General features: G+C 28.8%; 1 protein-coding gene and 1 long non-coding RNA gene across 2 annotated transcripts; both read left to right on the top strand.

Moving 5' to 3' along the window:
• Window positions 1-2726: 2726 nt before the first annotated feature.
• LOC107928333 (uncharacterized) lies at window positions 2727-4850 on the top strand. Its single transcript, XR_001692594.2, has 3 exons — window positions 2727-2813; window positions 3261-3339; window positions 4799-4850. It is a non-coding gene; the product is annotated as an uncharacterized lncRNA (long non-coding RNA).
• A 15749-nt stretch (window positions 4851-20599) lies between these two features.
• On the top strand, window positions 20600-24203 carry LOC107928381 (putative F-box protein PP2-B12). The gene is made up of 3 exons (XM_016859592.2): window positions 20600-21295; window positions 22118-22236; window positions 23296-24203. Exons 1-3 carry the CDS (start codon window positions 20978-20980, stop codon window positions 23789-23791), a joined length of 933 nt encoding a protein of 310 aa, XP_016715081.2. The 5' UTR covers window positions 20600-20977; the 3' UTR covers window positions 23792-24203.
• Window positions 24204-25356: the final 1153 nt, after the last annotated feature.

Here is a 25356-nt window from a genome sequence, read left to right as displayed (position 1 = left end):
TGTGTTATAAATTACATAATATATAAAAATAACATAATATAAAACATTACAAACTAAAAAAAATGAGTCAAGTTGGGTTAAGCTTGGGCCTTAAATATTCAAACCCGATCTTGACCCATATTTTAAATGGGCTTAACTTTTTACTCAAGTTCATTTTCGAGCTTAATGTTTTTACTCAAACTCCTCTAAATTTTGAACGAAATTTTGACAGGTAATCTAATCCATAAATAAATTTATTTGTGAAGGTTACTTAATTATTAAAAATAATTATTAAATAAAAAAGTTATTATTTTTAACTGTGCTATTTGTACAAATCAAGCTTGGACTTGAATTTTCTTTTAAAATTGGATTATTTTATAAATCGACGAATGAATGAACTGACCAATTTCATTATCGATACAATTATAAAACCCTCAAATTTGGGTTTTAGCTAAAAAGAGCCCAATACATAACTAATGCCCAAATAATTAATACCAAAAAGTAGCTCAAAAGGCAGCCCATGTCAGCTGTCCCCTAATCAGTATGACTTTCAAGTTTTTGTTCACTATTTATATGTTTGAATTTGTGAAGTAAAATTTTAAAACTTAAAATATATCTTAATTTCTATACATTTTATACTTTTAAAATTTAATCTCTTATTTTATTTTTAGAAATGTAAATCTTTTACTTTTCGGTAATTGTTATCATTGTTAAATTTATTCTATTAAATCCATTTGTGTGATATTTTGAAATTGAAAAAAAAAATCAATTAATAGTAATCTAACCAATAAAAAAGGTTGAATGTTTTTGTGGTTTTTTTCTTAAAAAAATCTACTCGAATTTGTTATGATAAAATAAATTTTTTGGTTGAAATAATGTTCCTGAAACAAATTGACGTTAATGTTTTGGTTGAAATAGTTTACAAATTATGTATTTAGACTAGCTAATGAGATTATACAATTAGAATGATCAAATTGGGTAAAGAGTATATAGATTAAATTATAAACTCCAACATAGTATAGGGGCTAAAATTAAAGTTGATCAATGTAAAAAAAAAAGTGAAGTAAATATAAAAAAATGTAAAGATTTGTATTCGTCTCTAAGACTCTTATGGCATTCAAATTATATATAATTATGAAACATTTTAATTGAAAAGTTAACGATATTAACTATTTGGATTAATTAATAACATTATAAACATAAATGACTAAATTATATTAAAAATTAAGTGTAATGATTAAAACACAAATTTAAGCATAATAAAAGGATCAGCACTGAAATTCAACCATTTTTCTAAAAATAACAAGAAAAACAAAAGGAAAGGACCATGATGGTGAACGTGTCAACAAAAGAAGGCCCTAAGCGCCTTCATTTTATATTGAGTTTAATATAGATGACAAAAGAAATACTCCTAAAATTAAGTGTAACGGTTAAAACACAAATTTCAGCATAATAAAGGGATCAACACTGAAATTTAACCATTTTTCTAAAAAAAAAAAAAGACCGTGATGGTGAACGTTTCAACCAAATAAGGTCCTAAGCGCCTTCATTTTATATTTTATATTGAGTTGAGGGGAAAAAACTAATCATCAAAAGTTAACAAAAAATGTCACATGTTAGCTGCTTAATGGGTTAATGTGCCATATCAACAATTCGTTAAAAGAAAATGAAAATTTTAACGGCAGTGCCTAACTCACACATTTATCTTATTTGGAGTGACTAAATTAAGAAAAAATTTAGAGTGATCAAAATAAGACAAACTCTATTTTAAAGTAACCATAGGTGCAATTTATCCTAAAATAATATACAAATTTGGAACTATATAAAAAAATAGATACAAAAGATGTTTACACTAAATCTAACTTATGATTGCTAACAATTTCCATTTTTTACCAATAATTTTTGTAGATGCTACTTGATTGAATATAACTATTGGGTAACAGCCCTAAAAATTAGAAAAAATGAAAAATGCTCTGGATGTTGATGGTATCTGTTCTCTGTCGGTGGTTGAAGATGGTGGCGGAGTGCGGGTGGACGATGATACTAAGACAAAGAAAGTTAGATTCAAAGAAGATAATAATGGGGAAATCACCGATATGTTGGTGGAAACAAAAGCTAGTTCTTCAATCTCTTGGAAGGACAAATTGTTGGGGACTAATCCTGGGGATCTGAAGAAGGTTGGAGTGGTCTCTTCTGGTTTCAGTGTCGATGTTGACATAGAAATTCTGGAGGGAGACATACATAGATCTATGGTCAATGGTGTAACGACCCGAACTTTAAGGTTATTAGAAAAGTGTATTTTCGGGTCACCGTTTTTGAAAAATGGATTAGATTATAAAAAAAAAAGTAAAAATATTTATGAAGTTAAGTGAGTGATTAATTAAAGTTTAATTAAGTAAATTTAGCTTAATTAAGGATAATTGGATAAAAGATTAAATTGAATATAATGTGAAAGTTTAGTTTTAAAGTAATAGAAAATAAAAGGATCAAAATGGCAATTAAGCCATACCCATGAAATGAGGCGGTGAATGGAAGAAAAATCAAGATTTTTCTTGAATTATGTATATCATTAAATTATTAAATATATATGTATATATAAAAAAAAGAAGAAAAACAAGTGTATAAAAATGATTGGTACAAGTGTTAAATAAATATTTGTTATTAAATAGATTTTTATTATAGTTATTATTGTCATTATATATATATATATATATAAAAGAAACAAAAGAATAAAAAGAGGAAAAAAACAGAATAGCAGGGGACGAAACAGAGAAGGGAGAAAGGAAGAAAAGAAAAAGGGAAAAATAAGGTTTTAAATGTTCCAAGTTAATTTGGTAAGTCAATTTAGCCTATTTTCTTATGATTTTTGAGTTTTTGGAATCCTAGAGATAAATACTACTTGTTTTAAGTAGAAATTTTGAAAGTCATTAGATTTCTAAGTATGGTTCATGTTGAATAAAATGATAGAATTGGGGGTTTACTTGATAGAAATTTTGATTGGAATTGAATAAATGATTGAATCGTAAACTAAGCTATAAGTTTTGAGTTTTAGGGATTAAATGGAAATAAATTCGAAATTATGAAAATATGCTGGAAATTTAATAGTTAAGTATGAGTTTGGACAAAATTTGAATAGAAATGAAGTATGAATTGAGATAGAAAAAGTAAGTAAATCTAGTTAAGATTAAATTGAAATTAAAGTAGAAATTGAATAAAAATTGTATTAATTAGATATAAATTAGTAGTGAATTAACGAATATAAATTGTTTTAATTCCCGTAGCTAATGTTGTCTCCGGAAACCTCGGCTAAGCAAGGAAAAAAAATGGCAAAGACAAAGCGAGTTAGCTCGAGAAAATACGGTTTGTATTTCTATAATCCGAACCTAGTTATTAATTGTTATATTTTTTTATTCAATTCATTTAATAAATGTTGAAGTGAGAATTATTGTGTTTATAATGGAAATGGATTAATTTGGTATGTGATGAATTTATATTGATTGAATTAAATTGAATTATATATTATAAATATATTTATATATATGTGTGTGTGTGTGTGTGTGTGTGAATGAGATATTATGCAATTATGATAATTGAATTTTGGATAAATATTATGATAAATAATTAAGATGGGAATTATTTGTATTGTGTCTTTATAATTGAAATGAATTGATTTAGTGTGTGATAAATTTATATTGAATTGATTTATGAATATCTGTTTTATTGAATTTATATTGATTGAAATTATTTTGATTGAATTTATATTGATTGAATTATATAATATATATGACTTATGTAGAAATTTGAATATTGAATGAATGTTATATTGAAAAATATATTGATTGGAAATATGAGGAAATTGATATGAATATATGAGATTGTGATATTTGAATATTTGGTAATGAAAAGTGAATTGAATTGTATTGAATTATGAATTAATGTGCATAATTGAAATATATTTGTTGAATTGAATGATATTGTATGAATTGTGAAAATGGGTAAATATGTGTAATTATCGGAATGAGATATTGATGAAAGAATTATTAAATTGAGAAAGTGAATAAAATACCCTATTAACTAGTCGGGCTGAGTCGGATATAATTGGCATACCATAGGATCTGGAAGTGTACGGGATTTGCCGGCTTTATCGATCAGGCACTTTATGTGTCGTATTTCAGGCACCTTGTGTGTCGTATCAGGCACCTCGTGTGTCGTATCAGGTACCTCGTGTGTCATTTTAGGCACTTTATGTGTCGTATATTGATCAGGTACTGTGTATCGTTTTAGGTACAATGTGCCGTACTGGTGTGTTTGGGTTGGAATCCGTGTATCCGTCAAAGTCCGGGTTTGTTAATAGGGGTAAATAAGTGAAAAGATAAATCGACTGAATTTGATTGATTGAATTATTGGAATGAAATGAGAAATTGAATTGAGAATTGAAATTGAGATATGAGATTGAAAACATGAACCAAAAGGTTCATGAAATGAGTGAAGTTCAAATGGATGATGATTGATGTTAGAATGAATTAAAATGGTATATTGTTAAGAAGTAAAGTGTGAATACAAGTGAATTGTGAATATATTGAAAGAATTTATACAGTAAGCAAATGAAAAGAATTGAGCAAATATGTTGTTGTGTTTGTTATATGGCTTGTATAGAATTTTTATGGTAAGTAAATGAAACTTATCGATAAAATAAATAAATGAATGGTTATATTTATCATTGTGATTTTAAGTTTAATTGTTATATTATCAAGTGTTCGGATTATAGAAATACCACTGAGTATACCATACTCAGCGTACGATTTGTTTCCGTGCGCAGGTTAAGTAAAGATAGTACGTTGAATCAGCATCTCAGTCCGATCCCGAATTCATTAAGGTAAAGTGTGTTAATTATTGGTAATGGCATGTACCTAGGATGTCTTATGTGTATGTCATTTTGAAATTGTAAATGTAAGGATGAAATAAATAAATTTAGATTTGGCTATGGTATAAAATAGGATTTGACTAATTTGGTATGAATTTGAATTTTTGTGAGACAATATCAGATTGATTTTGGAATTCCCTATTCTGAATTTGGAAAATCATTAAAAATTGTATAAAAATAATTACAAGCTATAATTTATATGCTTAGAATCTTTAATGAGTCTATTTTCAAGAGAAATAAACGGGAACATTATCCAAGTCCTGTGCTATGAGATAATTAAATTTTAGTAAAGAAAGGCCGAACTGTCAAACAGCAGATCTGGGGTAACTTTGAGGAATAAACTGTACTAATTGGCTAAACCAAAAATTCTGAAAATTTTATGGTAGAAAGGTATATGAGTCTAGTTTTAAGAAAAATTAACAGAACTTAATTTGGAGTTTCGTAACTCTAGATATAAATATTTTAGTGACTGTTACTCAAGAAGACAGTTTTGACATGAACATAAGAAAGTAAATGAAATTGTGTGTAATTATTCTGTAAACTCCGGTAATGCTCCATAACTCTCTTTCGAGACGGTTTGGGGTTAGGGGATGTTACAAATGGAATCCCTGAGATTGATTTTTCTGAGAGGATTCAACAAATATTATATAAAGAAATGGAGCAAACAGTTGCCATAAAACTATTTGGAAGGAATATTGGTTATGGAGCATTAAACAACCGCATAAGCAGTTTATGGAACCCTTCCATGCCTTTCCATCTCATGGACATTGAGAATGGATATTTCCTTGCTAAGTTTAAATCCCCAGATGACTATGCTAAGGTTTTGTTGCAAGGGCCTTGGATGATTTATGGACAATACCTGACTATCCAACCTTGGACAAAGGACTTCACTCCATCTCAAGCATATCCAAGCATGGTATTAGCTTGGATAAGACTACCAGGTCTTCCAGGGTTCCTATATAAAAGGAGAATACTAGAAGAAATAGGGGGTATGATCGGCAAAGTTGTCTGTTTGGACTTCAATACAGACAGCAGAACTAGGGGAAGATTTGCCCGAATGGCTGTTTATATTAATCTCGATAAACCCTTGACTGCTCAAGTCATTGTAAACGGGTTACATCAAAAGGTTGAATATGAAGCTCTACCCACAATTTATTTTACTTGTGGAAAATATGGCCATACTAAAGAGCTCTGTGTCGTAGAGCAACTGGGATTGTCATCCGAAAAGAAACAAATCAGTGATATTCCGACGAAAAGGGCAACCGAAAAAGACGGAGCAGCGTACGGGCCATGGATGGTTGTCGAGAATAAAAATAGGCGCAAATCTAGGAACATTAATTCTAGTAAAGAGAATCTTCGGGACCAAGGAAAATCAGGCTCCCGTTTTGACGCCTTGACAAATATGGAAAATCTGAATTTGAATGTTGGAACAAAGAAGGGAACAGAGGGTCAAGCGGTGGATGTTGGAAAAGTTACAGAGCAGATAAGGGAAAATAATAAGGGAAATGAGCGAATATTGGGAGTTAAAAAGAGTGTCGGGCCTGAGATTTATAAAGTGAGCAGGCATGCTATGAATGACCCAATAGTCCCTTTCATTGCTGCTAATGTTGAGGCTAATGGTGCAAGAGGCCTGGGTGCTGCCACATCGGATAAGGTCATTACCTGCAATGGGTCAAGTCGAATTAATGTGCTGGACAGACCAAACACTAAATTCGAGTTTCAAGTTGACACTACAGGGGGATCTTCTAAATCTTTAAGTGCTCATGTTATTAGCACGTCGACCGATGCTCTAAGTTTTAATTCATCTCCAAATTTTGCTAATTCTTTGAATATGAATAATTCTTGTCTTAACCCTGTTTTTGTTGGACAGGAGGATAATGATGGTGATGCTTTAAGCATACAAAACAAAGCTGATTTGATGGTGCCAGAATTGGTTGAAATTAAAGTCACCGATCCTATTGGAGGCTTAGATCCTCAGAAACATACTGCAGTATCTTTCAACAAGAAGGAATCAGCTGGAGGGATTTTTTTAAGGAAAAAGAACACGACAGATTTTGGAGGTAATAAGCCACGTACTTTGGGGAAGTCAGTGGTTATTAAAGATGGAGGGTATGGGGCTATAAAAAGATAAATAAAGTTACGCATGGGAAAGGGACTAATTTTAAAAATAAAAATTCCTCTAAAGTTCCTTTGAGTGACTCTATGATCAGGTTAGCTCAGACAGTTTCCAATTTGCGAGGTGTTAACTCGGAGGAGGCTGGTCAAGGTTCAGGTAATAGTATCCAAGATTGATTCATTTTTTTTTGGATATTTTGATTTTAATTTTTAGAGTTTTACTCTTTTCGTTCTTTTTTATCTCTTATTTATGGATTTAAATTTATCTATTTTCTCTTGGAACTGCCAAGGTTGCGCGAGTAGTAAATTTTTACGGGCTTTTTGTGAGTATAATCTTGAGCATAATCCAGATATTGTTTGTCTTTTGAAGCCACAAATTAGTGGTAAAAAAGCTAATGCTATTATTGAAAAGTTGGGTTTTGATTTCTCTCATCGCATTGAGTCTATTGGTTTTGCAGGGGGCATTTGGGTTGGATGGAAGGATAATATTCGCATCAATATTATGCATAACCATCCTCAATTTATGCTCCTACTTGTACAAGGCAACATTGTTTTTAACTCTTTTTTATATTTTTGTTGTGTATGGTAGTTCTGACAAGGTTAAGAGGAAAACTCTTTGGACTGATTTATTAGAAGTTTTACCTCCCGACCCATTACTTTGGCTTATCTTAGGAGACTTCAATGCTATTCTCTCACCTAATGATAAAAAGAGTGATCGGTCAACAGGAAAGAGATGCAAGCTTTTTGGGAATTTTGTTGAATCTTGTAATCTGCAGGATCTTGGATTCATAAGTCCGGCTTTTACTTGGCAAAGAGGTAACATTCATGAACGGATTGATCGGGCTTTAGCAAATGATTCTTGGATCTCTACTTTCTCGCATACTTTAGTTTATCATCTTTCGCGTATTAAATCGGATCATAGACCTATCCTTATTTCTACTAACCCTGTTCGTAGCCTTCCAAAAGGGTGACCTTTCCATTTTCTTGCAGGGTGGACAAGACACGCAAATTTCAAAGAGTTGGTCTGTACTAAATAGAGACTTACAGGTAATATGGCTGACTCTTTATCTGACTTCATTATTCATGTCAAAGAGTGGAACAGGTCTGTCTACGGATTTTTAGGACAGATTTTTAGGAACGCGTAAGAGATATCTCATAAAGTCACTTAGGAATATTCAGAAGGCTATGGATTGGTCATCTTCTAGTAGACTTGTTGATCTGGAAATGGAGGTTCGAGATGACCTGGAAAATGTTCTTAATCATGAAAAGCTCATTTGGAGACAGAAGGCCATATGTGACTGGCCTCAGTTCGGAGATCGTAATACTAAGTACTTTCATAGTCGCATCATGCAAAGGAGGAAACTTAATCACATATTGGCTTTACGCATAAGTAATGGAGAGTGGAGTTCTGATCAAAGTGTTCTCAGTGATGAGGCAGCTAGATTTTTTGAGAGACTATATGGTGAATCTCCTATTCCCATGAGTGCTTTTCCATTAGATGTATTTCCTCGTTTCAAGGATGAAGACATTGATTTTCTTAAAAAGTCGGTATCAAATGAGAAGATAAAGAATGCCCTTTTTGATATGGCTCATTTGAAGGTTTCGGGAAGTGATGGGTATCACGCATAACTTTTTCAGAGTCAGTGGGATTCCGTTAGAGAGGCGGTTTGCAATTGGGTCCAGGGGATCTTTGTTGGTAATAAGATTGAAGAGGATCTCAATAACATCTTAATCATGCTTATTCCTAATAAAGAGTGTCCAGAGGATTTCAGCCAATTTCGACCAATCAGTTTATGTTCGGTTATGTATAAATTGGTCACGAAGATGATTGCCAATAGATTCAAACAGGTGTTTCCGAAGTATATTTCATCCGAGCAAGCAGGATTTATTACAGGTCGCAACATTTCTGACAATATCTTAATTGCACAAAAAGTTATCCACTCGATGCGTAGTAGGAAAATTGATAGGAATTGGATGACCATTAAATTGGATTTGGAGAGAGCTTACGACAGTATTTGCTGGGACTTTATTGATATGACTCTTCTAGCTATTGGGGTTCCCGAATTTCTTAGAAAGGTAATTATGAGTGCTATATCTTCTTCATCTATGCAAATCCTATGGAATGGGGTTCCGTCTCAATCCTTCAGGCCTGTGCGGGGGATCAGACAGGGATGTCTTTTATCACCCTATCTTTTCGTCCTTTACATGGAATGGTTAGGACATTTTATTCAATCTGAGATATCTGCAGGAAGGTGGCGTCTGATTCAACTTTCTAGATCAAGTCCATGCTTATCCCACCTTTTTTTTGCTGATGACCTTGTTATTTTTGTCAAAGCTGAGATGGATCAGGCTATTTTGCTTAAGGAAACTCTTCAAAGCTTCTGTAACTTTTCTGGACATAAGGTCAATGCTAGAAAGAGCAATATGTACTTTTCCAAAGGTGTCGATGAGAGCTTATGTGACCAGATTAGCTATTTATTTGGCTTCTAGAAGGTTCAGAATTTGGGTTCTTATTTGGGAGTTCCTCTCTCACATAATCGAGTTACTAAGAATACCCTTAATTTTATTGTTGATAAAGTGCAACGCAAACTTCAGAATTGGGAAGCCAGGAAACTATCCTTTGCAGGGCGGGTCATGCTGGCTCAATCTGTCCTTCTCGCCATTCCTAACTATTTCATGCAGACTGTTCTAGTCCCAAAGGGGTGTGTGACGAGATTGAAAAGATTGCGAGACAATTCATTTGGGGATGGTTCTTCCATTCGTAGCTAGAAAAACGCTTGGATTCCTGAGGTTGGTCATCTTTTGCCGTATGCTACATGTCATTCTAGTATTAATCTGGAGTGCAATCTGAAAGATTGGGTTCTACCTGATGGTACTTGGAACTTGGATTTGGTCTGTTTATGGTTGCCTGAAGATATTACTGTGCGTATTGTTAGTATTCCACATCCGCACCCTGACGGGGGTACTGACAGGATCATCTGGGCGCGTTCTGGTTCAGGGTCCTTTTCCGTCCAAAGTGCTTATTGGACCTTAAAATAAAATTCATGAGGTCTCTCTGATGATGTTTGGAAGTACCAAGGCCCGCAAAGAGTTCGTCTTTTTCTTTGGCTTGTAGCCAAACAGAGGCTTCTTACTAATGTTGAGCGATTGAAGAGAGGAATTGGGTAGAGTAGTGTGCGCCCTTTTTGTGGGCATGATTCTGAGGATATTCTGCATGTTCTACGCGATTGTCAGATGGCTAAGGAAGCTTGGATGCTCATTGTTCCTGCTGAAAGACATTTCAGGTTCTTTTCTGACCCTTTTTAATTCTGGTTTTCCTCTAATCTTTGTTGCCATAATAAGTTGCAGGATAAGGGATCTACTTGGTCGTGCCTCTTTGGTATAGTCGCTTGGAGACTGTGGAAGAATAGGAATATTTTCATTTTCCAAAACATCAATTGGTCGGCTTCTAAAATTATTAAGTCTTCCCTCAGCTGGGCTCAGCACTTTGAACCGTTTCTTACTAAAGCTACATCTCCTACAACTACTCATGAAGGTCATCAGCACTTGGCTGAGAATTGGGTTCACTTGTTTGTGGATGGAGCAGTCGCCAGAGATTCAGGAAATGCAGCAGCGGGAGACGTGATCAGAGATAGGAGCAGTAATTGGATTTTGGGATTTACTCACTACCTGGGTAGATGTTCCCCCTTTGAGGTAGAACTTTAGGGCATTTTGGATGGTATACTCGTCTCTCTGAGCAGGGGCTACAAAAAAGTCCGAATTCAGTTTGATAACCTTGATGCGATAAGGGCTTTGACTATGGAAGTGGCAGTGGACTCTAGTATTACAGTCCTCAGAAGAGTTCAAAGACTTATGCACTCTGAAGGACAATGAGAAATCAAGTATGTTCCCAGGGAGTGTAATTTAATTGCAGATCAACTGGCAAAACTTAGCCTCTCTTGGAAGGCATCCCTCCAACTTCTTGAAGCTCCACCTGATTTGGTGGTTTCGGTTATTGAGCAAGACCAAGCTTTTAGGCCCTTTTAGAGGGTTCTAATATGTTTTTTTATATTATTTTCACAAAAAAAAAACTACTGAATATACTTAACTACTAAATATTATTGATAAAGCTAAAGTTCAATTTTAATTGTTATATAACTCTAATACAGATTAAGTGATAATTAATATGATTAAAATTCAATTCAATTTAATAGCTTTATTTTACATGAATAAATTAGCACAACTTTATTGTTTTTATAATAATGTCAATATTAAATTATAATAATTTTAATTAATAATTATAATTTAAATTATAATTACAATTATAATAAAGTTATTATTATATTTTATACTTAGAATTCTATTCAAATAATAATTCTACTTTAAAATCAACAAAACTTTGTTTACATCAAACTTTTTTTTAATTAATAATTATAAAATAAATTATAATTATTTTTAAATATCAATTTATTAAAATATGAAAAATAATGGGTATTTCTGATAGTTCAAAAATTTCTCTAAACTCGTGTCTTTATATAAATTACAAATACATATTTATTTTATATCAAAATCATATATAATGCATAAAAAACGGAGCAATTCCCTAAAAACCTATTAAATCCCAAAATCCATTCACCTTCATTGTTTTTCACTATATCCCTTGTCACTGCAGAACCACCTTCAATTCAAATTGATCCATCTGTGTAAGAAAATAAATGATATAATAAAAATAAAAATAAAAACAAGAAAGCAACACATAGCAATTATAATAATTCACGATAAATAAAACAATATTAACATGTATTTTAAATACCAAAAAGGAAAAATATTTGCACTAAAATAATAAATATATTTAAAAACAATGGTTGAAAATATTTTTAACCTACACTAAACAAAAAAAAAATGTTTTACTTTTTTTTTTCTAACCTTCATCTCATATATTTTCAACTTCATGTATGGCGACGAAGACGACAACAACAACAATATCAATTAAAATGATCTTTCATATATTTTCAACGTTGTCGTGCTTCGGGTATGATATGATATTTTTTTTTTGAAGAATCATTGCTTCAATTCTCCATTTTTTTTAGATATTTCTAATTTATTAATATTAATAATCTTTGTTATTTTTATTGGTCTCCTTTTTAAACATTTATATTTTTATATAATTTAATAAAATCTTCTATTTAATGTAATTAATATAAACAACCAAAGATAATTAAAATGTATAATATTGTATAAATAAAAGAAATTGAAATCGTAATTTAAGTAATGGTGCAATACTAAAAAGTTATGTATGTGCAATGTTTAAAAGATAAATATGTATATTTTTCAATATTCATTATTTTTATCTTTACAAAATTAATATAAATAAATTAGTTATACTATAAATATGTTAAATAATAATGTTATTTTTTGCCCTAAAATGATTGACCTGTATGTGACTTTCTTATAATAACACCTCTTTGTAAACGACATTTATCGTGTATGTCTCCTTTTGCATGTTGGATAACCATTTTTCCCTAGTATTGTTTTAAAGCTAAAATTCCTTGGCAACTATTTCATGAAAAACAAAATATGTTCCTTTCCTTGGAATTTTTGTACACATAAATTGCCAAAACGAGCTAGAGTTGTGATAAATAGTGGTGTAAGAAGTCGAAATTAAATTGTATATATTTTTTGTAGTAAAAATATAATTTTATTATTTTATACTCTATATTTTTATAATTATTAAATAATTAAATTAAATTTTTATAATTTTTAAAGAGTAAAAGTGAATATCAACAATAACATTTTCGAAAATCTCCTTCATATCGAGTCTATCTTGATCAAGTTGCCTTTATATTGAAAAATTTTGGCATAAGCCTTCCGCCATGAATATGTATGAATAAATCACCATATTTATTTTGGAAGACGAGAGTAGCTGGGATCTTAGTATTAAATTTTAAGGGACCGTGATTAAAATTTTTAAAAATTTTGAGAGTTTTAGTGAAAATTTTTAAAAATTTTAATCACGGTCCCTTAAAATTTAATACTAAGATCCCAGCTACTCTCGTCTTCCAAAATAAATAAAACTTTAATTTTTTTAGATATTTTAAGAATTTTTTTAAGAGTCTAAGTTTAATAATAATTTTCAAAAAAGGTCTAATTAATTTTTTAAATTAAAAATATAATTAAAATTTCAAAATTTAGGAGAAACAATTATACACTCGAATAAATTATTTATTTTGTAGTATAATATACTCGAATATTTCTGCGAAAACACACGTGGAATAAATCTAGTAACTCTTGTAAATCAATACTTTAAGATAATTTGATTAATCTCATACGTATGAAGTTGAGTTGTAAGCAACCAAGCTATACAAGGTCTTCTATTATTGGTATTGGAATTATCACTTGAATCATATTTATCATTATTTTATTGACTAAAATATTATTATTTAATTATTTAATAATATAATACCATACTAATTTAATTGAAAAATATTATAAAAATTAAATTATAAAATAATAATTTGTGTCATTAATTTAAATTAAACAACAATAATTATTTACTTATTCTTTTACTTAAAAATAAATTCGCCTAATTAACTAAAAATGTCCACCTATTCTTCTTTATTATTTCTGTCTATAACCTATTAATAAAATTGTTTTTGAAATTTAGGAATTGACACTTCGAAATATGTTTTAAATGTTTTTAATTATGAAAACATTCAAAAATTAAAAATAGTAGTGACTAAAAAGATAAATTTGAATAATTAAGTGACAAAAATAAAAAATAATAATTAAGTGATTAATAATGTAATTTATTTTTTAAAATATTTAGTTTATATTTAAATTAAAAACCGATTCAAAGTGCAGAGTTTGTGGGAGTACGTGTACACTGAGTGAAAAGACCACGTTGATGACTCAGCCTTCCACGCCTTCTTTTTCTTTTGGGGTTAGTTTACCCTTCTTTTCAATATAATTTATTAATAATAAGATGAAAAAGAAAACATGGGGTTGAAAAAAGTGTTATTTTCTTTATTTTTAAGGAAAAAAATGTATGTAAAATTTCTTTATTTTCAAGAAAAATATGTCTTCTTTTTAAAGGTAAAAATATACTTCTTAATTGAAAATTAAAATTTGGCTCTTAAATTAAAAAATTCATTTTTTTTCATATTTTAGAAGTAGGCATTAATTTTTTTTAAATATTAATTATAAAATTTTAATTTTCACTGTAATACATTTTTTTTGGACTACCTTCGAGCACATCCACTAAAATTGGAACATTTTTATTTTTTTAGTAAAGGATGAAATTGATAATTTAAGTGTTAATATATGATAAAATTTACTTTTTAAAAATTAAAAAACTGATTGACAATTAGCCAAATCTTTAATTAATTTATTTATTTTTAAATGTGAAACCACGTATGAGATAAGAAGACTTTTTTTTTTCCTTTTTGTTTCTTTTCTTTTAAAAGAATTAGGCTTTTTCTTTGAAAAAGAAGTTGAGAATTATTTAATATTACCAATTAAAAAGTAAAAGGGATTCTTTAATAAAAACATTAATTAAATATAAATATACGATTGTAAATTTTAATATAATTAAAACTTTTATCGACAAAATTTTTATTTAAAATTTAAAATAATTTCTCTACAAAGCAAAATATATATACACGTAAATTATACTTATGCATATATTATGGTTATATTTTTTGATACACAAAAGTGCACAATACACCACAAGTTATCTAATTATATTAATTTATCGTTGATTAAGTCTTAACTCGATTAGCATGGACATTGTTGTCAATATAAAAGGACATGAATTTGAATACGCTGAAACGTATTATCCTCCTATTTATGGGTCAGAGAAAGAGGCTATGAATTTCTATGTTAAAAAAAAAGAAAAGAAAAAGAAGAAGGTATAATCAAAACATATAATTAAATTATTAAAAAATTATATTAATTCACCAAAACAATAAAAAAAGTACAAAATAGTTATTAGAAGTAAAATCGAGTCGAGCTGAATTCGAATATTGTCAAGTCTAAATTTAGAATTAATAACATATATTAATTGTTTGTGAATCTACCTAGAACTCGGTTCAGCCACTCCAACTCACCCTTAAACCCTTATTTTCCCACCAACAACATTCCATATAGAACTTTAAGACTCAAATGTGAAAATTTAAAATAATAAACAAGTTGTTTAACAGAATATTAATATAAAACAGTAGATTGAGAAAATAAAATATAATTTTACTATTTTTTAAATACATCAAGTTAAATTATATTAATATCCAAGAAAAATGTCAATAATAATTTTTTTTAAAAATTTTGGTGAGCAAACTTATAACAATTAAAATCCCAAGGACAAGGTGACTATAATTTTTCCCTTTGGTATAAATTAATTTTTCAAAATATTTTTAAGGTCAATTTGAAAGAAATTATAAAAAAATTAGGGTTAAATTTATTACTGGAATTAATAAAAAAAAACTTTCACATAATCTCTTTATCACAAAGTTCACAATAATTAACAAAATTTACCTTATTTTATAACTTTTCACAATAATTAGACTAATAAGAAAAATCTAATTAGTTAGATGATCATTTTATAACTTTGTATGACTAAATGATGAAACGGAAACTTAACTATAGTTAAATGGTCTACAGTGCAATTTACCCTAACGAAAAGAATTTCAAAAACATATTTGTGAGGACGTCAATTGCCATGCATTCATTTGATGCAACTATTTTTTTATTATTATATTTATACTATATAGTTTTTTATTGAGTTTGTGATATGATGTAAGGAGTCAAATGATAACAAATAAATAAAAATAAATAATAATATAAAATTAGTTAAGACTGGTCCTGGTTCTTTCTCTTGTCCATAATGGTTAAGTGCTTTTCTCACTTGACCTTGACAAGGTTCTAGAGCCGGTATGCAAAACAATTAAATAAATACATAAATTTGTTGAGGATGTATATGTAATTCTAGAAACACATTAATTTAACTTAAAAATATCCATTTCTTTATAAGTTAAACACGTTTATGTTATGTAGAAAATGGTTAAATTATAATCTGAGGTCTGAAATTTAGTAATTATTGTTATATTGGGGTTTGAGTTTTTTTCTTTTAAGTTAGTCATTAAACTTGATAAATATTTTTATATTGGAGCTTGAACTATTGATTCCATATTGAGACTTGATTTAAAAAAAAATCAAGTTTGTCCCTAAAATTGGTAATTGTTATCACAGTGGGTACTTTAAGATTTTCAAGGAAACATCAGTGATTAACTTGGACTACAAAAAATTTTCAACTATTAGTGTGGGAGCAATTGCTAAGTTCAGGGACTAGCTTAAACAAAAAAAATTCAAACCCCAATATGGGAGTAGTTGCTAAGTTCAGGCCACAAATAGTGATTTAACCATTTTAAAAAACAAAATATGAGTGTATATTAACAAGTGTTGGATGTAATTATAAGGCACATTATACTTCTTATGAGAGAACACAGATTTAAACATCGGAGACGATATTACTAAGGCAACTATGCACCTCGAACATGAACCCTAAAACTAACATAAATGATACTAAAAAATAACACACACAAATATATATATATAGAGAGAGAGAAGTTATCTATACTATAATTTTGGGGCATATTAAGTTGGTGCCATAAATCAACTTAATTACTAAATTATTTTTTTAGAAAGTAATAAATATTAATAGAATGATTTTTTTGTTTTTATCCATTTTATTGTTATGGAATGAAATAAAATAGCCAAAAACCAAAACTTTAAGGATTAAATTCGGGATCATTGAAGGTTTAATGATAAGTATTATACCATTTTTTTTATAAATATGTATATTTAATATTAAGTTTTTGTTTCACTCAAATTGTGAGATAATCTAGTATATAAAAATTGTGATTAAATTCGATGTCATAAGTTGAATACATCTACTTAAGTAGATTATAGAAAAGCTCGAATTAAATTTTTTACCATAAAAGGTTACTAAGGGTATTTATGACTTTTAAGTTTTAATAAAATTAAAGCGGAATGTTTATTTTATTGTTTATATTTGGGGTTTATAATTTCCAACAATATTGTTTACAACGTTAGAACCTATATTCTCTTATTAGAGTGCAATACATCTTAACATTAATCTAACATTTGTTGGTACTTTTTTATCAATAATTTATGATAATTTGGATTTTTATCTAAATAATTAAAATTTAAACTTTTTTTTTATTTTAAATAATTTAATTTTTTGAAATTTTATAAACTATACATTCAAAGTTTTTTTTAAAAATATATATTTTAAATTTTTTATGAATAATAAACTTAAAATAACAAGCATCAACAATATACTAGTTGAAGAAATATCAATATTGTCTTGTAAGGGTGAGAGTATTGTCCACGGATAATGTACTATCAGTTTTTAAGGATGTGTCACTAGAGGTGATCATGGGTCATGCCGAGACAAAATTTTAGGCTCATCTATTAGGCTTGGGCCTGGCTCGAAATATGGGCTTAAAAATTTGTTCAAGCTCGGCCCGAAATAAAATTACTAAGCCCGAGCCTGACCCGGCCCGGCCCGGCCCATATTAATTTTTTTTGCTTATTTCATTAAATAAAAAAAATTAAAAATATAATAAATCAAATATATTTAAAAACATAAAAACAAATAACAATGATACTAAAATAATTCTTAAAACAATACACAAATTTACAATATAATAAAAAATGCTTATATTAAAATTTTAAAATGATTAAAAATAAAATAAAAAATATATTAATATATAATTCGGGCGGGGCCTAGGCCAAAAAACTATTACCCGAGACCTGGCCCGTTTTCTAAACGGGCCTCATTTTTTTACTCAAACCTATTTTTCGAGCCTATATTTTTACTCAAACCTCATATTTTTCGGGCGGGCCTGTCACGCTAGTGTTATGAGCACAATATCATATTTGTCATCCTAAAGTATGCCTTTTAAGTTTCAACCTAAAATCTTTTTCAAATTAAGTATCTTTCGTGTTGGTTTAATTGAAAACAAGCTTTTGAAAAACATATTGATTATTCTAAAAAAATATGTTATTGCATTTGAATGATTCTTTTTAAAATATTTTTCAAAAAATTTTATTGAAATAATTTTTTGAAAGTTATTTTCAGTAAAACAAATATAACATAAATTATATATGTTACAAAAAGATTATAAAAACATTGCTAGTTGATAACTAAAAAATATCTTATAATAATTATATTATTTTATATAGACTTAATTAAAACATAAAAGTTACATGTGTGGGAGTAGTTAGCAATATATTAAAACGGAGAGGAATAAATTAAAATTAATTTAAATAAATATTCATATTTATATTATTAAAATATTAATATTTTATATTATAAAATAATTTTTATTAGATTTTAATAAATTATAATCTACATATTTATTATTAAAATATTAAAAAAATTATTTTAAAATATTAATTTAAAATGAATTATTAAAATAAATTTATAATGTTAAATAATTTAATTAAAGCAATAAACAATACTAATTATATTAATACTTTGTTATATATTATTTAATATTGAAATTATGTTTTATAATATAAAAATACAATATTTGAGATTAATATTCTAAAATTTTGATTAAGATTTTATTATTAATATAATAATATTTGATTTGATTTAATTAAATTTTTTTATAAAAATTATATTACTTATAAAAGGTTTTTTTTTAAATTAACTTACGCATTTCAAAAACTAAAGTCAATTAAAAAAAGTCTTATTTTTTCGTTGACTTTTTGTTCGGTTTATGCGAGATAAACATGGGAATATTAAAAAAAAAATCACCTAAGCCAAATTTAATAAAAAAATTTATTTATCTATTTTTTATTAATATATTACTTTCATTATTGACATTTTATTTATTTATTTCCAGTTGAATTGATCTGTAATTAATTTAAGACCAAGCAAATCAAACTCATAACATGCATAAATACTAATATGTGGTTCTTAATTATGGCGTATACCCATTGAAGAAGGTTATTTTTAAAATATTTTCTTATACTATTTTTTCAAGTAATACAGCTAGTATTTTCTTTTTCAATTGAAAAAGAATGAAGTAAACGTCTTTCTTGTTTGAAAAAAATAAATATAATTGAATATTCGACTTCTCTCCTAGAAAGAAAAATATAATCGCTTAATTGAAAAAAAAATACTTTGAAATTAATTTTAACCATCAAATAATAAATTAATCCTTAAATTATGATATTTTTATGCCAATAAAGCCTTCAAGGTGTTGATAATGGCAGTTTAAAAATGACAGTTTGGAGGTGGTCACAATCATTCAAAATTCCTCTTTGTCAAGTTTGAACTTTGTCATCATTAGACGTATTTATCAGCTCTTATTGAATGAAGGTTCGTGGGATATTCAACATCTTTCTAGAGATTGCAATAAATCTACAAGAAATGATTATATGAAATAGAGATATTATCTCATTCTAATAGTTTAATATCGCATCAGTAATTTCAAGATAAAAATTCTAAGATTCAATATGGAAATACTGATATATCATTAAACAATTAAAAAAATATAGATAATATTGCGTCACTATTTTATAAATTTTTTTAGGACATCTATAAATAACTAATAATAATTTAAAAATCCATATTTTTCAATCAGTAATATCTAAATTGAATTTGTGTGGATATGGGAAATGCTTAGATTTAAAAGTCAATGGCATGCCAATTGATGAAGGAAAAGTAAATAAAAAAAAAGAAGTAATTTAGCTAGCATTTTTTAATTGAGAAAAAAGTAAATGCTTTTATTTATTTATTTATTTATAAGTTTAAAAAAATTAAATATAAACCTCATAAGAAAAAATATATAAAATTATATACATACATTATCAAATATGATATTTAAGTAATACAGCTAGCATTTTCTAATTTAAAAAAAATGTTATTTTATGAGATAATATAATTTTTTATCACTAATTTTAGTAAGTAGGTTTAATTTAGTATCTATATATTTTATTAACTTTTTAGTATTTGAACTTGACAAATAGGTCTATTTTAATTTTTAAACTTGAAAAATATAAAAATTTGATAATGCAACACTCTTAAATAATGCCACGTCATCACTTGAAAATTAAAAAATTATCTAAATTTTCAGATGATGATGTGGTAAAATCTTAGAGTGTCACGTTTATTATTTTAATAACTGGATTGATGGTTTAACATGTTAGATTATCGATTCCCAATTTAACTAGTTCGATCGGTTTGACTGTAGGATAAATAATAATTAAAAATTCATAAAAATCCAAAAAGAAAATAAATAAAAAATATTAAACCGATTGAACTTGTTCAACTATAGATTTTTATCTTGATTTTTTTTTACAAATTTCAAGCAACTTTCAATTCAACCCTTTTGTTGAAACTGTTATATCAATCAGTTCTCTATCCATCCAATTTAGTCATGTTCCAAGGACACTAGTCACATCATTACATATTGACGAAATTTAAATTTAGTGGTTAAAATGGATCCAATTGTCAAGTTTAAGAACCAAAGTGGACTAATAAAATATATGTACCAAATAAATCTAGTTGCCAAGTTCAAGGGTCAAAACTTATATTATTTCTTTTTATTTACAGGTTTAAAAAACCAAATATAAACCCCATAAAAAATAAATATAATAATTACGTACATATATACATACATTATCTATTGCCAATATTGTGTGGGTGACCGACACGGATACGGTGAATCTTCGAGAGCCTGAAGTTCCAGTCTCAGAGGCAAAGGCGCAAAGCTCCTTTTTTAGGGATTCGATTCCATTGCCGAATTTTGCCTTTTTCTCCTTATAAACTACAAGACTTAACCGCTAAGCTTTCTTTTCCCCCTCTTATTTATATAAATACTCACTCATACTATCCCATCCATTCTCATTTTTCACTCACTAAACCCCCCAATTCTTTACTCACTGTATATGAAATCGGAGGTTTCTGAAATGGGAAGCGGTGTTGGCGGCGGTGGAGGAGGGAACAAGTATGGCAGTTTAAACCTTACTGATCTACCGCAAGATTGCATCGCTACCGTGTTTTCATTCACTTCCCCTCGAGATGCGTGTCGGTTGTCACTCGTTTCAACTACTTTCAAATCGGCTTCCGAATCCGACGCCGTTTGGGAGAGTTTCTTGCCGTCGGATCACCAGGCTTCGATTCCTTCGTCGCTCTCTTTTTCTTCGAAGAAAGAACTTTATCTTAGCCTTTGTGAAAATCATATCCTAATCGATGGTGGCCGAAAGGTTGTTACGTAATTTAGATTCGAATAATTCGATTCTGATTTTTTTTTTCGTTTTTAGATGCTTTACATTACAATTTCAATTTAAAAAAATAATGTTTTTCTTTTTTATGCGAAGTATGATTGTTTTTGTTGTTGATCCATGAGTATGTTGACTTCAATTTTTTAACAATACTGATCTTTGATGGTGACGAGAAGGTTGTCACGTAATTTAATTTTCAGTTTCAGTTGAATTTGAATGCTTCGGTTCCCATTTTTTTTTTTACTCTTAGATGCTTTACATTACAATTTGAAAATTTTTCAAAAAATAATAGCGAAATATTATTGTTTTTGTTGTTGATCCATGAAAATGTTGACTTAAGTTTTCAACAATGTTGATCTTCGATGATGGCCGAAGGGTTTTATGTAATTTACAATTTCCACTTTTAGAGAAATTGAATGCTTCGATTTCCATTTTTTCACTTTTTTGATGCTTTACGTTACAATTTCAAAAATAAAAAAAAATCTTTTTTGATGCGAAGTATAGTTGTTTTTGTTGTTGATCCACGAATACGTTGACTTAAGTTTTTAACAATGTTGATCTTTGATGGTTGGCCGAAAGGTTGCTAGTTGCTACCTAATTTGATTTCCATTTTAGAGTTAAATTTTGAAGGCTTCGATTCTCAATTTTTCACTTTTAGATGCTTTACATTTTAATTCCAAAATTTTTCTAGAAAATAATATTTTCTTCTTTTTTTATGCAAAATTTTGGTTGTTTTTGTTGTTGATCCATTGATATGTTGACCTAGTCATTAACACTGTTGATCTTTGATGAAAAAAAAAACAGAGCCTTCAATTGGAAAGAGTGAGTGGCAAGAAAGTTTACATGCTATCTGCCAGGGACCTCTTTATTGTATGGGGTGACACTCCAACCTACTGGAGATGGATCTCATTACCTGAGTCCAGGTTTCTCTCTTTTCTCTTACTATTTTTGAATATGATGTGAATACTTTTGAATAGGATATGAATATACAATATGTTGAAATTTACTTGAAACAAATTATTAACCTGTTATATACGGCGAGCAATTTTCGGTTTTAACCGATAAACCGACCCATTTGGTTTTGTCTTAGTCGGGTGCGGTGGGTTGGTTGCTTTTGACCTCAGTTTAATCAGTTAAGTTAATTAGGTCGCTAATCCAACCTATTTTATCTTATTTTAAATATATTTGTATTTTATACTATATAATATAGATATATAACCATATAAACTCAACGCAATAACTCAAGGCTGGTTAACCGGAAAATTGACTGGACTGAATTCGGTTTTGTTTTGTTTGGTTGGTTTTATCAACTAAAGTCGATTTATATCTAGTCGGTTATCTTATGTTGAAGTCTTAAGTCGCTTTGAAAAAAAAAAAAAACACGATAAATTGGACTGATTGTTCTCCCCTGTATGTAGTATATTAAACCAGTGAAATGCACTAATTGCGAGGTATCTAGGTTTTATATACCCTAGCGGAGAATTGTGTATCCTAAGCTTGCACATGTTTATAGCTTAATATTATTTAGAATGGAATATGTTGCTGATACAAGCATGATTGAAAATTTAATCTTGTTTTATGTGTTTGGAGATCTAACTTCATATTAATGTTGGAATAAATCTACTATTAAATGTCGGAAATGGATAATTTATGGAAAATGAAGAATATGATCGATGTATATGTTATAGATTTATTGGATGGAATAAGTTCAAAAGGTACATGGTCGAGAAATGAAGAACTCGAAATGGATAATTTATAGGAAATTGAAAAATCTGATCCAGTTATGCTATTATTGATCTATTGGATAGATTAGTTTCGGAAGATACGTGGATCAGAACAATGTTGCTCCAATTTTTCGTTTTTTGTATTTTGGATACAATGTTGCTCTGATATATGCCATTATAGGCTCCTATTTTATCTCTTTAGTGGAGTATATGCTTAAACGACCCAATCCATCCCTTACGATATATGATAAAATTCAGGTTTGAAGAGGTAGCAGAGCTTATCAATGTTTGTTGGCTTGAAATCCGTGGGAAGATCGCAATCTCCATGCTTTCTCCCATGACGCGCTACAAGGCTTGCCTTGTGTTCAAAGCAACTGCTGGGGCTTATGGGTTTGATTTCCAACCTGCAGAGGTTAGTGTCAGCATTGCTGGTGCCGAAGGTTGTAAGAGAACCGTCTATCTGGATGCAGCTAGAGGCCTTCGACAACGTTACCAGATCGTACCAAGGCGAATCGGGCTATTTAGCCGTTCCCGTTTCCTTGGGTTGCAAGCGCCAGTACCTCCGGCCCCTGCAGGTGGTGATGATCAGTACCCAAAAACTAGAGGAGATGGGTGGTTGGAAATTGAATTGGGTGAGTTTTTCAATGATGGATCCATTGATGGGGAACTAGAAATGAGTGTTATGGAGGTAGATGGTGGTCATTGGAAGGGTGGTCTCATTGTCCAGGGGATCGAAATTCGGCCTTGTCTTTGAAGTTTGCCCATGACTTCAATCGGCAACAGTTATGTTCAATTATTTTCCGACTTTTTGTTCATATATTTGGAGAGTTAAAATGCTGTACTCTTGTTGTTCATCGATTCTGTCAATGAAGAGTCGAGTTAAGTATTAGCTCTGATCGACATGTGGCTACGGTTCCAAGAGAACTCAAAAAAGAAGAGGGAAAAAACGAAGAGGGAAAAAACGAGGAGTTGGAAAGAAGCAAAAAAATGAAGAGTGGAAGCAACGGGTGACATGAGGTTCGGAACCTCTCAATTGTATGATATACTCAAGGCCTCATCTTTTTATCATGTTAGCACTGAATGATCTTTGTTAAGGCATTGTAGTAAGGGAAGGAATTTACCTTTTCTATAAATTATTTCTCAATATGATACTATCTTTAATAATACTACTACTTATTGCAATTTTCATATGAACAAATATTCAAAACTGTTGTTTTTTTGTGTTGATTCAGTTTGTTTAGGAAAAGAAATTGTACCAAGTTTTGATGAACAATGGAGAAATTCAAGTGCATGCTGGTGAACATTCGGTCAATGAATGATTTTAGTTTTTTAATATAAAATTTTAATTAGTTCTTTAATAATTAAAATATTATTCAAGTAAAATTTTAATTAATTAATTTATTATTATAAGAGTTTTTCATGGGTTAGGATAAGTTTGGATTGGGTTCCATTGATAGATCTAAACTTAGCTCTGTCGAAAAATAGACTTAAATTTTTGTCTGAGTTTGAAATTTTGATCCAACTAAGTTTATTTCTTAATTTTTTTAATTTTTTATATAAAGAGTATAATATATTAAAAATCTTAAAAATAAATATTTTTTAACAAATCGAAAATAAATTTTAAAAAAATACTAAAATAAGTATAATTTAATAAGTAAATATTTTAAAATACTGATAAAACTAATAATAAAACTCATGTCATATAGAACTAAATATTAATAATAAAATAGTAATAAATAGTAGAAAAAAGTGACAAAAAGTGGAAAAACACTAGCAAAATAACATGAATTTTTATTGTAAATTCGGGTTAGATTGGGCCAAAAAATTTATTCAAGGCTCGACTTATTTTTAAATAGGTCTTTTTCTTTTACCTAAGTCTAGTTTTTAGATTTATATTTTTCCTCGAACTCTCTTATTTTATAGATAGGTCATTGGATCTGATTCATGGACAACTCCATTTGTCACTACATTCTACTCAAAATATTATTTTTACAGAATGATTTATCATTTTATTTGATCTTGTTCTTAAATCACAATAAACGATATTCATTTGAAAAAAATTGTTTTTAGGTAATATTATATCTTATAAATTAAATAATAAATTTTACATTTTAGATAAATAAATTAAATAAGGCAATATAATATATTTAATAATGTGTTAAATAATTTTACATTTAGATAATTTTATTACAAATATAATCTTATCATATGTGAATCAATTGTTGTAGGTTTAATTTTTACATATTGAAACTTATCATGCAAAAAGATTTTTTTATCTGGATTTTATTATATATATTTTTATTTGAATAAATTTAATTA

The sequence above is a fragment of the Gossypium hirsutum genome, chromosome A08 (genome assembly GCF_007990345.1).
Source record: "Gossypium hirsutum isolate 1008001.06 chromosome A08, Gossypium_hirsutum_v2.1, whole genome shotgun sequence".
In the NCBI taxonomy this organism is placed as follows: Eukaryota; Viridiplantae; Streptophyta; class Magnoliopsida; order Malvales; family Malvaceae; genus Gossypium; species Gossypium hirsutum.
The sequence above is the reverse complement of the archived record's forward strand: the minus strand, read 5'-3'. Positions and strand labels throughout refer to the sequence as shown.